This window comes from Echinococcus granulosus, assembly GCF_000524195.1.
Source record: "Echinococcus granulosus chromosome Unknown EG_S00006, whole genome shotgun sequence".
NCBI classification, from domain to species: Eukaryota; Metazoa; Platyhelminthes; class Cestoda; order Cyclophyllidea; family Taeniidae; genus Echinococcus; species Echinococcus granulosus.
Window position 1 is genome coordinate 160,897 of NW_020170386.1, and position 14,779 is coordinate 175,675.

General features: G+C 41.2%; 1 protein-coding gene across 1 annotated transcript; it reads right to left on the reverse strand. All coding sequences in view use genetic code 11, as the record gives it.

Moving 5' to 3' along the window:
• Positions 1–1,894: 1,894 nt before the first annotated feature.
• Positions 1,895–14,779, reverse strand: EGR_01516 (RNA polymerase II elongation factor ELL; the record flags this gene model as incomplete). The annotated part of the gene is made up of 10 exons (XM_024490765.1): positions 1,895–1,914; positions 9,020–9,417; positions 9,487–9,592; positions 11,265–11,892; positions 12,517–12,837; positions 13,749–13,998; positions 14,068–14,394; positions 14,433–14,536; positions 14,576–14,614; positions 14,651–14,779. 10 exons carry the CDS (start codon positions 14,777–14,779, stop codon positions 1,895–1,897), a joined length of 2,322 nt encoding a protein of 773 aa, XP_024354630.1.

Below are 14,779 nucleotides of genomic sequence, written 5' to 3' on the forward strand. Positions count from 1 at the left end.
GGTAGGCTTGATTGCAAAGTCGTAGCAATGGTAGTTTAAATGCTTAAAATGATCTGCAAATGCACGATTCCAGTAGTTAATGTCGCCCATTTATTTCTTATTCGTGGTTTGCAGTAAATGTGACATCTTGCACAGCAAAAGCATGTTCTCATTCATGACAGTCTTATCTTAGTTAGAAAGGATATGAGTGAACGGTCTTGTGACTCTCGAGTCATATAGATCAAGCTTCTCGTTTTATGTGTGGACGGTGAGAAACAACGGGGACTTGGTTTCCCGAATGTTAATCTATAGTCATAGTTTTGGACTAACATTGACTTGGTTTTCAGGTTAGATAAGTGATTGCCTTTATTGCTATTGTTGTAAAGGACGCATTAAAGTTTAATGCTAAAACGACAAATATTTTAGATGAGACCGATGATTTTGCACATATTTACCAATTAGTCGTAACGCAGTATCTTCTTTTGACATGTCGTCAATGATTTGACCATCTATTTGGCTCACTAACGGTGATTGAGATATGAGACGTCGGCAATAAGCACAAATTGCTTAAATATTGTATGAGCGTAACGCGTTTATTTATATGAAGTAAAAGCTTTGTTAGAATCACGGCAATGAATTGCTAATTCCACGTTAAAAACGACGAGCAACTGAGGCGGCCAATGATGAGGCTAAGGAGATTTAATGACTAATATAGGATCTTGCTGCAGCCCTAGTACTACTGCTAATAGTAAGTTTGGTTGAGAAAAACGCCTGATAAAAAACAAAACCAGTATTTATACGTCTGGGCACGATAACTTATTGCGATTTTTTCAAAAACTGGAAGAACAATACGTCGTCATTAAAACTGAAGTTAGATAGTAAATATATACCACAGAACTGGTCTATAACTATTTTAAAGCGTCCACCTTTCTTGTTATCACTTAAGTAGTCTATTAATTCCCAAGAGGGAGAGAATGGGCGCATATAAGTAATGTTATCAACAAATTTTCGCCCCTTTTCCAGATTGCATCGTAAAAGCCCAAAAGGCAGACCAATGGATTCTCCTTAAACATGGATGATGCAGCCTCGATCACAAGATTCAAAAGGATCTGCGCTTGCTTGTCTACCTTAAAATCGCCTAGCTCCAACTAATGTAACCGTAAATAAACAGCATCCTTATTTTACCACTTCAAAGCTTAGATTTTACACCTAAATCTTATCTGCTACCGAATGTTTTACCAATAATGTTGTTCAAATGAGTGACAGTGCAAATTTTGGCATTCGTCATGCATTTCGTCAAAAAATTTTACCCATGAGACACTTTTCGGTATTGAAAAACAAAAATGACCGACTAAAATATCAGTTCTAGAGCCCTATCACTCAAGGTAAAAATGACTAATTTTTCGTGCTATTTATTAATAACCAAATATTTGCCCAAAATTAATTGCTTGGTTTCAAATGAGCAGTCGTAAGGAGCGTCTCGTGACGAGTTTCTATTTCGCTTTACAGATTTGGAGAAATTATGATTTTTTTTACCAAGATCAATGAAAAATGCGGGCGTTTGAGCACTTTCTTGCGGGGTTTGCTGAAGTTTAGGACACTTCCAGTTGATATCCAACATTCTAAATTGAAACCACTTCTAAGAATTTGAAGATGAACGGTATAAAATCTCTTATCTGGGTGTAAAGTAATCTATGACGATAACACCGAGCTCATGCAAGGTAAATTTGAGTACTATAGTTATACATGACCCGAAAAGACCAAATGCCCAAGTTAGTTTTTATAAAATTCACTTGGTAAATAATTTAAGAGGGTAAAATATTGGACTAAAATGTTCCTTAAGTGTTCCGATGTGACTAAAATGATGACAAAATGAACGATTAAAGATTGCGTGCCCAATCAAAGTAAACAGATGTCAGCCTATCCACACGCCACCTGTAGAAAAAGAGCAATAAGTTTTAACTCACAATAGCAACCATTCCTTATCCAAGTCACGCATATGGCGCAATTAAATAATACCTTGAAAAATCATAAAAGATGAACTTAATATTGCAAACGACAGGATTTCCTTTACTGATCAAGCTTTATGCCGTATCGGTTTTCCACCACAACAGCGCACTTACGGTAATACCTCCCTCTTTCCTGTATGCGTTTTAACACGAACTTTGCAAACCGCTTTATGGCAGCATTCAACTTAACGCTGCGAGTGTGAACCTCAAATGTCAGTCAAATAAACACGCAAGTTGGATTTCACCATATAAACCAAAAGTTGGGCTCGGATAGGCTTGCGTAAGAAGGTTAAATGTTCAAGTTAAGCATTTTATCGTATTTAAAATGATCGACACATCCGCTACACAAGATGATGAATGATATAATAGGCATTCCTCATTGACCTCAAGGCCAATACGAAAGTTTCTGCAGGCCGCCTAGCATTGCCTTGGCACATGAAAAGTGATTACCAACTAATATTGGTACACGGGTTGCAGCTAGATATCGACAAGTATTACCAATAAAAAATCATAATACTTTCATCAAGCAATTAACTTCATTAAATAAATCATTCCTGATACTTTTTATCGAACTGGTAAGCAAACCTTATTGGAAATTACAGAAGGATTTCATGAAAGTAAAGTGATTTTGTAACGATCTAATGGTCCTGCATCAAGAGCTAATTGAATTCAGATGCACAAATTTGAATTTTATGCTTTATCAAACCGCCGCCAACACATTTTCATAGCAGTAGCACAGTAGCTCATGAAGTAAGGAAGCTCGATTTCAAGTTCAGGGGTCCATTGAACATAATAAAAAGACTTAAGTTTACTAAGTCTATCCGAACATTTCCCGATAAACGAATGCACACGAACCTAATGAACACGCGACCCGCAAAGCCTACTTAGTGCCTTTGGCGAGTAACACTTGAAAATATTAAATAATGCAGCACTGCGTCGTTGATACAGTGCGCTTTGTAATATGCACCCGCTAAACTCCATTCAAAGGTAATGTTAACGTTCATGAGTCAGCAGAAACACAAATTCTGTAATCTGAAGACACACACGGAGCAAGTGGTTAGAGGGAAAATCTACTTAGAAACCATAGACTTTTAAGTGAATTCAAGTGAAAACACCCACAATTACAGTAATGGGTTTTAGCTTAATTAGTAAAAAATTGGAAAGGAAGATTAACCGAGTTTAATAAAAGTAGTTTGCCAGTCCTTTGTCAAGAGGGGCAATCCAAATCGGCCGAATCTAAATTTAAATATATGAGAGGAAATATTGGTAATGCAATTTTTCGCATTGTTACCACAGGAGGGCTTTGTTGGTCCATGCGTTATTTGATGCTGGCATGGGCCTTAAGGTGTCAGTAGTTTCTACCTACGCACAAAATACAAAATATTTATTTCGCACGTAATTGTTTAATGCCAAGATGAAAGGTCACCATGCGTGTCTAAAAACGCCACATCAAAAAAAAGCAGGAAATGGGACGAATTAGAATTATTCATATAACTATTGATAGTATATTGCCATGCGCCCGCAGATTAAAGAAGAACCGACTGGCACGTGCCGACCCGATTCATTAAGTCCTAAAAAGGTCAGGCCTAGCGGCAGGGACCTGTCTGTCGCTTATTAAAGTTGAAGAGGAGAAAGAAAGGCCATGGTTATTGTGAGTTCAAATGAACGGGTTGCAAGGTGTAGCAGTTTTTATTGAGAACTGATGCGTCCAGGTGGTGCATTTGATGGAGGGAACTTTACTTTGGCAGAGAATCGAAGAGGGAAGTGGAATTTCCTGCACGAAAGCATGCAGCCATATAAGACGAAAATATTAATGCAGCATATTTCATCACTTGATTGCGAGGTTCATTCTCGCTTGGCTACATTCACTATCGCATAGGCCGAGATTCCAGCAAACATGAAAGCGTTCTTTGCCTACCGGAAGTATCTGTAGATGGGGCAACACTGAAAACAAGGCCCCAATAAACTACTGCTTGATCAACGAAAGGAAGAAAATAAATAATACTACCGCATTCCAAGAGCGAACGCCTTTTGCATTTAAACTCTACCAATCTTATTCCACTCATTCAACGCGTTTTATTACTTTTATAGGAAATATTGAATGGTTTCAACTGGTTCTGCCATCCTTTGAAAGATAGTCATCAAAGTGACATCTACTTCTTTCTTATTTATCAATAAACAAGAGCGTAGTAAAATACTTTGAAAGTAGCTACTGAGATTTCCGAGTGTCCTTATGGCCGTATCTACATATACACAGCAGTGTATATTAAAATAAACCACAACCCATTTGACGGTTGAACTGTTCCTCATGGCTCAAATACAGGGAATTATATTGCTAAACTTAACACACCTTGGTCTAAAATCACCATTTATTTGAAATTTATGCATAAATGTGGTAATATTCATAAGTCTAGTCATCGGCATTGGCGATTGAACACGCTATGGGATTTATGACCACTTAATTCGGATCCATAGGCTAGGAGTTAGAGCTGTCTATTATGCTCAGAATGAAACACTTGGACCTTTGGCATGCAAAACCGCGCGCTAGAAAGGTTATGGCGAACACAAGTGACGGCGAAATCCCAACCATTGGGTCTAATCTATAGTAAACTACAAAAGAGAAATGGGATTTTTGATGGTTTCATAAATCATCCAACTTCATTAATTGATAATTGACTCCCATTACCCATGGAATCTGGTTGAATGTCAAAAAACCCCAATACTATGACCGTGCGCCTTTTTGGAAAGTAAAAATGTCTTATTCAGAGGGGAAGTCTCTAATTTATTGCATTGTCATAATCTTTTCATGATGCACTTACACATCAGTCCATAGTAAGATGGACCTAATTGCACAATGAGGAACAATTAATCTTCCAACTCGGAACGTGCACCTCGCAAACCGAAGCATTTAGGAGTGATAAGGACACTAGCCTCCTCTACCCAGATTAAATAGATCATGGAAAAATCCTAAACTCACCAATGTGCCACAAGAGTAAGGGTGAGTAGACGGAATTAAACAACAGCCAGATTAAATCTGTTAGTCACCACAAAGCATACTATGAGCAAGTAAAGGAGAAAAGGACATTTAAGGCATGTGACTGTTAGAAACGCAAGTACCTTTTGCATAGAAAAAAAGTTCATTGGGGATATACAGATGCCTATGCAAAGGAATATACAAACTAGATTTTAAAAAGTGGTTTTTTTAAGCGGAAACAGCTGCACTTCCAAGCGAATGATGTGGTCGCCATTTTGCGTATATAACTTGGCTGCCTTATGCACAGAACAGACAGCTACCTTTTTTTAAATTTATTCAATTAACGCTACCTCCACTTACAGGCGAATAAACTCTAAATAAAACAAAATTCGTAATACAATTATGGCATCAATATCATTTCAATGAACATGCGTAACCTGAAATAACCAAACTTTTATTTTTTTGTTTACCTATAAACTCCACTAAAGCCCTGTAAAGAAGTCAATCCTACGAAGAACAGTAATGCATTAAATTAGTGTTACTGCCTTGAGATTTACTGAGTTGTTATATACCAGTAGATTTTTAAAAAGATTACAAAATGATATCTCAAATGCCCTGCGCGAAATGAGGACTTGAAAACTTGTAAAGGGTCAATGTGGTGGTTAGTCATTCTCAAGGGAATCATAGGGCTTGATTCAATGATGTTTAGTTCAAAAGACAGCCTCAGTGGTTCTAAGATGAGCTCTTGTTGATGGACTAATTGTAAGTAAAATGACACTAAGCAGGTTAGCATTGGTCAGATCAACTATTGAATGTGTTTAACAATCGACTTTTGGAATGCGAAAACGCCAATTTAGACGCGATCATGTGCTAGCTTACTCCGCGCACAAAAATCTTCTACAGTATGCCCCATAACATACATGGAGGATGATGGTTCCACATTAGCCAGCATGCAATCACGTGATCCGCGAATGAGGAAGCCCATGAGCAAGTCATTGAAATATGCAACTCAATACATTTCAGGTGTGGTCTTCATATGACAACTTTCCACACTGTCGAACTACTTTTAAATCCCAGGAATCTTCAAGCACTAATTAATCATCATCTGTGTGTTTCTTCTATGTGCAACGATCTGTTAGTATCTCGGGGTTTTATGCGAAAGGAGGGTTGTAGTTGCGAGTGCGCAGTAAGTTTTGAAGCGAACTTACATGTACAGACTCTTCCAGTGCGAGGTCCACCACAGCATGCGTTTATTATGGCTGAAATTGAGAGATTACCACTAGTATACTGAATACAAAGGTTTAAATGCTTGTCTTGCCAACTATACCACCATGCCATAAAGGATTGCATCAACTAAAAACGGTACTAATGTAAGCGTTACAAGAACAATCATGATCAGAGAATTTCATACCAAAATTAATGGTGCATTGAAATGCATAAATTTGGTCAGAATCATGAATCCAACCACCTATTCGTTGCACGATGGCTCATGTTTACTGAAGTTTGAACTAGATGCATCAAAATCCACTATATTCCGCATTGAGTAGGTCTCTATTGCTTCCCCACATTTCTTATCAACTTGGAAGTAATAATTCCTTCGAAATACTCACCTGGTATTATCCGACGGTGCTAAGAAAATTAGCCCTGTAGGTTCTCTCAGTTGCGAGCACGTCCCATAATTTAAAAACTAATTCAATTTGCAGTTAGTAGGTTTGCAACCTTTAACTTATTTAAAGTAGTAGGATATCGGGTCTCGGCTTATATGAGGTGACAATTTGCTAGCTTTGCTGCCCTGATATTCTTCAACCCAACTACAACTAGAATACTTAGTCTATCATGGTTTTACGCGTCTACTACGCCCCAAGACCTCCGTTCGACACATAAATTGGTGAAGTCTCCGAACACATTACTGAATAACGTGTAAATACCTGATTTCCTTCACGATGTCAGTGAATATGACTGCAACATCTCCTCTGACTGGGCTGCCACAACTATTTACACTTGCGCCACATGCCACACGTCCCATACGCACGCTACTGGAAGGTTGTGGCAGCATCTCTTTAGTGAAAACAGCCCACACTTCCTAGTCATATCACATTGCAAATTTTGAGGGACAGCAGCGCCAGCGGCTCCGCCTAATGTTGCACACCCCTTGTGCGTTGGAAACGGGTACGCTTGTGAACCAACCAGCTTTAAATGGGAGTGCTTGCCACTCACAATAAAAACGTCTCCAAATATGGAAAAAGTACAAACGACCAATCCCTAAAACAGTCCAGGCCAGTCTACCTTGGAGACAATTTATAGCATTAATCCTTTCATGTTCATGTACGACAGCCCTCCAGTATACATGGTACATTTCCTCCGGTTGAACATGCACTCGTCACAAACATGAGCCACTGCCTCAAGCATCTCTTAAACCGTTACATTCAAAATTGAGCAAAACATTTAATTACTCGAATTTTCAGTTACAAATGTTTAGCTCAATACAATCGCAGGTGACTCACTTTGATCCCCTACTAACGCCACAATTATCACTTCAACGAAGCACACGAAAACAATCGCCGAATGAATCGTCACCCAGGATATCCAACTGCTCTTCACTGCTTCATTTTTAGAACAACTCTTACCTAGCTCTGAAAATGGAGCTTGGGATGCAGTGCTACCGTAAAAAGCCCCAAACTAAGGATGCATAATGGCACAACGATTTCGTAGAAAAATACGCATTTTTTGTATCACAATTAAGCCTACAATACCAACCAAATATTACGTTTTCGAGTACATCTTAGGTCATAACGATGCCTGCTAGATTACTATTTGCCTTTAGGGCAATATAAAACTTTACAACATTCGTACGTTCTTTTGACAAGCTCCAAGGACAGCCTTTCTCTAGCACAAAAATAAGAGTGAAAGCTTATTTGGTTGCAATGCTACCGATTCATTAGGTAATTTTATGGCACATTCAACCTCAAAGCCATGTAGGAACAGAATTTCATAACCGACTCCTTAGTGGGATGTAGACAGGGCAGTGGGAGAAGGAGCCGATCGACCAAAGTAATACTGCTGGGTAGACAGAGGGGACGGATAATGCATATCATTAACATAGATGGAGTTATGTAGCCATCCGAGAAAAAAAGTAAACCTCACGACAAAATAACTACGAATAAAGTGCTTGTGAAGAGGGGACGGAGGAAAGGAGTTCAGCAATAGCGAGGAAGGGAATGAAAGAGCATTGCGGTGCCCCGGCTGGCCACTTTAATACCAAAATTTCAGTTTTTTTGGCAAATTGCCGAGAGGAGAAAAGTTTCGCACGAATATTCGGATGTGTGGGTCGTATTTGTATCATCCAGGTGGTAATAACAGTAATGCAGAAAGGTACCCTTGTTTGACGAGGGTGCACCGAAAGACGGTATGGCGAATGATGAAGAGAAGAGTGAGGAAAGCAATGTAAATATCTGAAGTTGATAGAGTGGGTGAGGAAAGTGTGCGATGGTAACACGCGCCCACAATAAACCCGATCCACGGAATCGATGGCGCATGTGCGTGTGCCAACGCCTCTGGAATGGCGATGGAGAACAATTTCGAGTTCGTTCATGATTTGGGCGGTATGAGAGGGGAATGGATGATGAAAGGAAAATCCAATGCAACAAAAAATAAGAAATTAATCAGCATGCTTGAAAGGAATGCGTACGCACAATCAAATGCGTCAATATCACTAGATATTTTGTGATTATTTGTCAGGGCGACATCGACACAATTCCACACTAAGCAATGGGAGACGATAACAGCAAAGTAGGCTTATCTACTTCCCTAAACTGGAACTGTGTGTGATTAGCGCGATCGGAAAAAAGATCCACCTAGCTTTTGGTGAAACTGTACAGGATTGTCGGAAGAATTGCAACTGGTAGGAGGGAAGAAGAGGAAATGGAAACTGACGCAAAAAAAATGAGGGGCCCAGGCGAAAATGCGGTGCGAAAGGACAAACTCTAGGCAATTATTTGTGTATGTGTGTATGTATGAAGGTGTAGCACCGCCGTTTATGTCCTTCAATCAGACGCACCGGCCCGAAGAAATCCATTGTGATCATGTGGCTGTCTAAGCTGTGCGTCAGAGCTCCGAAAAGAAGCAGTCCCAGAAGTATCTTCCTGAGACGCGAATGTCGCTAGACGTTGTTTCAGATGCTGCAACTTAAAAGTCATCACCAGAAGACGCACTTCATCATCACGTCTTTCAGGTTTTCGCATGCAACTAAGAAATTCGTCTAGTTCCGTCGCCAGACGAGTCATTTGCTCCACGTGTGGACCACCGGCGAGAGCCAGTATGCGTTCCTTAAGATTTATGACCTTGTCCCAAGCAACACGAAAGTGCTCATAAAGGCGCAGATATTTGGGATATAGTGACTCAAAGGCTTCGCGGTAGGCTGCTGCCTGGCTAGCACTGGAAATCGCAGGATACAGTCTAAAATGGCGGAGAGGGTGAAAACATGTTACAAGCATATGTACGTGAAAACAGATTGCTGAGGGTTACCTCTCGATTTCAGCATTTTTGGACGAAACGCTGTCAAAAAGATAGTCTTCATCAGAGAGGTCAGAGGTTTTCTCCTCGTTGCATGGATAGAGCCGCTGTCCCTTATCTGCACAGAGTAGCAATTATTGATTGTCAATGACAGTGGAACAATTTGCCGGGACATTCAATTGCTTTAACTAGTTTAACAAGGAAACGTAGGCCATTGCAGGAAAATATCTTTGCAGTAATATCATCTCACCCACCAAGTCCAGAGCTTACTGAGAGATTACTCCTGTTAACAAAGTGATGAATATTTGGGTCACGTGATAACCACCAGCAAAGATATGGCCTAAGGAAGCGTGCGCACAGAGGCAGCAGATCGGTGATCGCTAAATGCACACATCATCACGGACAAAATTTTGGTCTAACGGACGCGATCTTCAGGCCCATCCTAAAGTACACAATGGCCTCGATAGCATTCTAGTTAAACCAACAAGCGTACGCACACGAGGAGGGCAATGTGTCCTGAACGAATATGGATGCTGAGTAAAATGCAGTATCAGCTAACGGTAAAATCAAAAATAAAGGAACCAAAAACCGCTTATGTACAATCTATACATGGATATTTTTGGCAATTCGCCTCTAGAATAAGGAGAGACCGCATTTGTGATGACATGAGGTGGATAAGAATGATTCTTGATGAGATAGTCATGGCAGGCGTGGATGAGGCTACCGCTCGTGCATCATGAAGTGCGCGTGCGTGTACGAGCATAAATAAAGGCTGCGCTTGACAGATAAGGATAAACAAGCACTATCGTATGCACACCTGCACATTTGCAAGTGAAACATCAAAAGAGGGATGGGAGCAGAGAAAACCAATTAGACGTACAACCAAAGCCAAGACCATGAAGGTGGAAGCCCTATAAATGGCTATTTGTCTTCTACATACGCCACGGGTCAACAAAACATTAACAAACTAGGAATTTGAATAGTACGGTAGGACCGTAGAACGCCTAAGTGTAATAGATCGGGAACCCCAGGATATTTTTAGCATTAGCATTATATGCAAGTTAAGAGTACTAGCAATACCAGAATACGACAGTGAGAAGTGAAAAGAGGTCAAGTTCGATATTTGGCAGTGTCGTTTGGTATTTGCGGCGCCTTATTCAGTTTGGTGCACTTTGAAGTAACAAGGTCATTCAACTCGGACAATAAGCAGTTTGGATGAAAGCTGAGTCCTGGGCTAGATCCAATTCAATTTCTGGGTGCAAAATTCTCACAGAGAATTATAATATAACGACCACTTAAATGGCTAATTGAATCAACCTCTTACTGCAATGAAATGAAGTTATATCGGCGGGAATTAACTGCACATTATTGAAATTATGAAAAAAAACACGTTATACAGTGTAATACAGCCATAAGCAAACAAAGAGGTGTTCGTGTGTTGGCATTAATAAGGCACAATGCTTGCGGAATTAGGCACATGCATGTTGGTCGCATAGTCGCAAGGTAAGGAAATCCAGGAATCCACAAAGCAACTTCCCTTTACCGTTTAATATGAAAATTCCTTAGTAAGCGCATGAACAAACCATAGAGATTCTTGTACTTTCTGGGCAGCTAATTAAATCTACGTCTTTAGCATGTGAACCTCGTTGATATCAAAAAAAATGCATAAGATGCAGAGATATAAGGAGGATAAGCTCACTGCGATGAATTCCTTAAGCTTGATTTTACAGCCTATATGCGGATCGTGAATCGCAAAAACATGAACCCGAATGGGCTTAAGAGAAGCATACCTGACTTAGGATCAATCACCGGTACACGAGCATAGAACTGTGACAGCGGGGTTGCCTCAACGAGAGGGCTACAGCTGTCGCCGCAGCTACTGGTCTCGCTGCCCCGGTCGCATGGACGATGCCGCTGAGCGCCAGTTGGGCGCTCGTCGACGGGGCGCAAAGAAAGAGAGCCAGTCCGTCTCGATTGGTCATCACTTGCAACGCCGACGCCACCAGCACCACCACCATCGCCTCCAATGCTGCAGAGCGCATCAAAAGGTCTCTTCCGGCTCGAGGGGGAGCGCTTATCAAGACCCAATGGAGAGGAATCTTTGAGGGAATTCGACAGGAGTGGAACAAGAGGCAGAGCAGCAGGAATAGCGGTTGTGCCGGAGTGAGAGTTAGTGGAGGAAGGCACAGATTGAAAAGAAAGGCAATTTCCCGAGACGGAGGAGGTGGAACCACAAGAGTGGACACCACTCTCATCAGATGAGAGTCGGGCGCGTTTGGAGACACTGGGTTTTGATGTGTTAGTACTGTTGCTGGCAGCGAAAACACAGTATGTAGCATTTTTGGATACATCCTGCATCGAGGAAAGTGGCGCAGCGGTAGGCTGAGGCATCGTACAGCCACGACGCTGAGAATACCTCTAAATTTGATAAGACATTTTCGTAGACACCAATGGAGGATCCATTTAGAACGCTAATGCTTGATCAAATCCATGTAAACGAAGCTCTTTATCGAACTCACAACACTCTGTATTTCAATAAAAAAATTCGAGTGGTAGTAGAACAGAAGTGCACTCATCACTTCCTCCAAACTTGAGTGCATAAACTAGACGCCTTGGGATTATCGAGCTGGTGATTGATCACACGCATACGTAAAGCTAAGTTCACTGACAAAATCGCGATTTTCAGAAAGGAGCGCTGATTTAATGACGTTGATGATCAGTTAATTTTCTCAAATAATGTGGGGCTAAACGAGTAAGACTTATGCAGATCTACCGAAGGGTCGTAAAAAAGAATACGTTACACCATGACAACATATCCTCAAGTGGATACCTGATTTGGGCGTGTCGATCACGAATTTCATCTTTGTGCAAATCGAATGAGAGACAAAGTCGATCAGTAAAATCACATTATTTCAATTCCTTCTCTGGAGCTCTTAGGTGGTGATTGCCATCGAAATATCTCAGAACCAATAACAAATCAACTAGTCCTGTTTATGTTACATTCAAGCTCATTTTAAAGCCTGTGTAAATAATCATGCTAACCAGTCGCAAAGTGGCCTCGTTATTCTTCCAGCTCTCCAAGAGCGTCAGGGTAATTCCATGATGGGCGGCAACAGAAGCCAAGGAGAGGCCTGAGGCGAGGAGATCCAGCGCTGCGATCTTCTTGCTAAGCGCATGCGGCGCCGAGGGGGCGCTGGCACGCGTCGGCTTCCGCCCAAAGTCCTCCACAGATGCCACCGCCGCTGTCGTTGGTGGCGCTATGAGAGGCGAGTTCTGCCTACTGCTCGGCGTCACACGGGAAGCTACACTCCCCTCTACGGAAAGGCGGTTTACATTGCTCGGAGAATTCGTTGACAGCTTAGCCTGTAAGCGCATCACAGTTGCCACCACACAGTATCTGGCTGTAAAAACTATCCTAAAACCTTTATTTTTTATTCCTTAACCTTCACTGACTTGGGTTTTTCTCCATTAGAAAGCTTCGATTGACTAGGAGTGAACCAAATCATAAGGTGTAGAAGTGGAAAAGAACAAAGAAGAGCTCACAACACCAATAAAACAACTTTTAGTGAACATAACAATTCGTGATTAATCGCTGATAATTGTATCGAATCGGAAGGCTCGAAAGATTAAACGACACAAGTGATCAGATTTTGCTTAATTAGCTAGGATCAGAGTGATTTACAGAGTAGTGAAAGTGGAAGGAGTGACAAGTAAAATAGGTTAGCCACATCAAGCACATGATTAATTTCAATCAATTTGCGCAGCCTACAGGTTGGATTGTACACATCTATTTGGCAAAACCCAAAATCTGAGGTCAGCAGGAAATCTGATAATCCTCGCTTAGAAAATGCACTGAAAATTATCACACCACTTTCCTGTTATTATAAAACCAGTGTTGCCTACCCAAATACCAATAATCTATGCAATATGATACAACTCCACCTAATCCATCGAATATAACGAGTTCAACAACAATGACTGTTAAAAACGTACTCGACGGAGCGTGCGGTTTTGAGGAACTGTACGGCAAGTTACGCGTACCAAACGCACAAGATAACAAATCAATAGCTTCCAGCTTGCAGGCATTATTCTGCATTATATTAGCAGGGAGTGTTTGTGCAGACGTGCTTGCATTTGGGCTATTCCAAATAAGCACATAAAATACATGAGTGATACGTTCATCGGTTATAACAGCAACGATGCCATTTCATGTATCAATAGAAATTGCTCCTAGGGCACTATACATGGATGTATTCAAATTGAGTAATAATGACATGGCAACTTGCCTTAAGAGACGCAACAGCACATCTTTCTGATGGAGAATACCCAGGCCAATTCGGTTCGATCAAATTAATAAACGTTGTGGAAAGGCGGTATTCGCCCTGCCTGCCGGATCGTCCTACCTTGCCCAGGATGCTATCAACTTCATCTTTCTGTTCGTCAGTTAGCCCATCTCTTTTTAGTCTCAAAAGCAGCTCTGGACGTTGATATGACTGAATGGCTAGTAAATGGATGATGCGATCCCTATAAAAAACGACTTTCTTAAATTTGCCATTAGGAGCAAAAACGTAAAAGGTGTAATTAAGCGGTTACCGTAATGAGCGCGCCCCAACTTCAGCATTTGCGGCAGCAGGACTATTGTACACATTAGCCACCGACGGGCTACAGCTCCGGGCAACAGACGAAGGCGAGATCCTCGAATCAGGATTGCGGGAACCGGGTGGGGTCGGGACGGAACGTGGGTTCAAGTTGCTATCGCGCATACAGGAACGCCTTACACTCGATACAAACGAGGGCTTTGAATGGCTTTTCCTATGATCCTCTGCTTCAGCCATTCTTAATTTTGCGGTAGAAAAGCTATCTGCATTCGCCTGAACCGTTAGCTTCGAAACGGCCTTTCCCAGATTGATTGCACGTAACCTGAAGATTTCAATTCAGATATGGAAAGAACTACTCACCCTAAGAATTGGATAACGTCGACAGTTCCATCGGAAGTCTGATGAAGAGGAGAAATACTCAGATCGTAAGAAACACAGGCTTGTTTCCCTGGGATATACAGATTCTAAACGACACAACGTAAGCGTGCGACTGACAAACTTACTCCACGGCCTCCATCAACTGAAATCCTAATTGGGTTGGACTTAAGTATAATTTATGCCAACAACGTATATCGTACCTGCTTAAGAGAGACGGTTTCAAGGCTCCTCAGAGCAGAGTCGGTCAATTTTACAGAAAATATTTCAATATCATCCCGTTTCGCTTTGCAAAGTTTATAGACGCTCTCGGACACAGTTTTCGCAGGCAT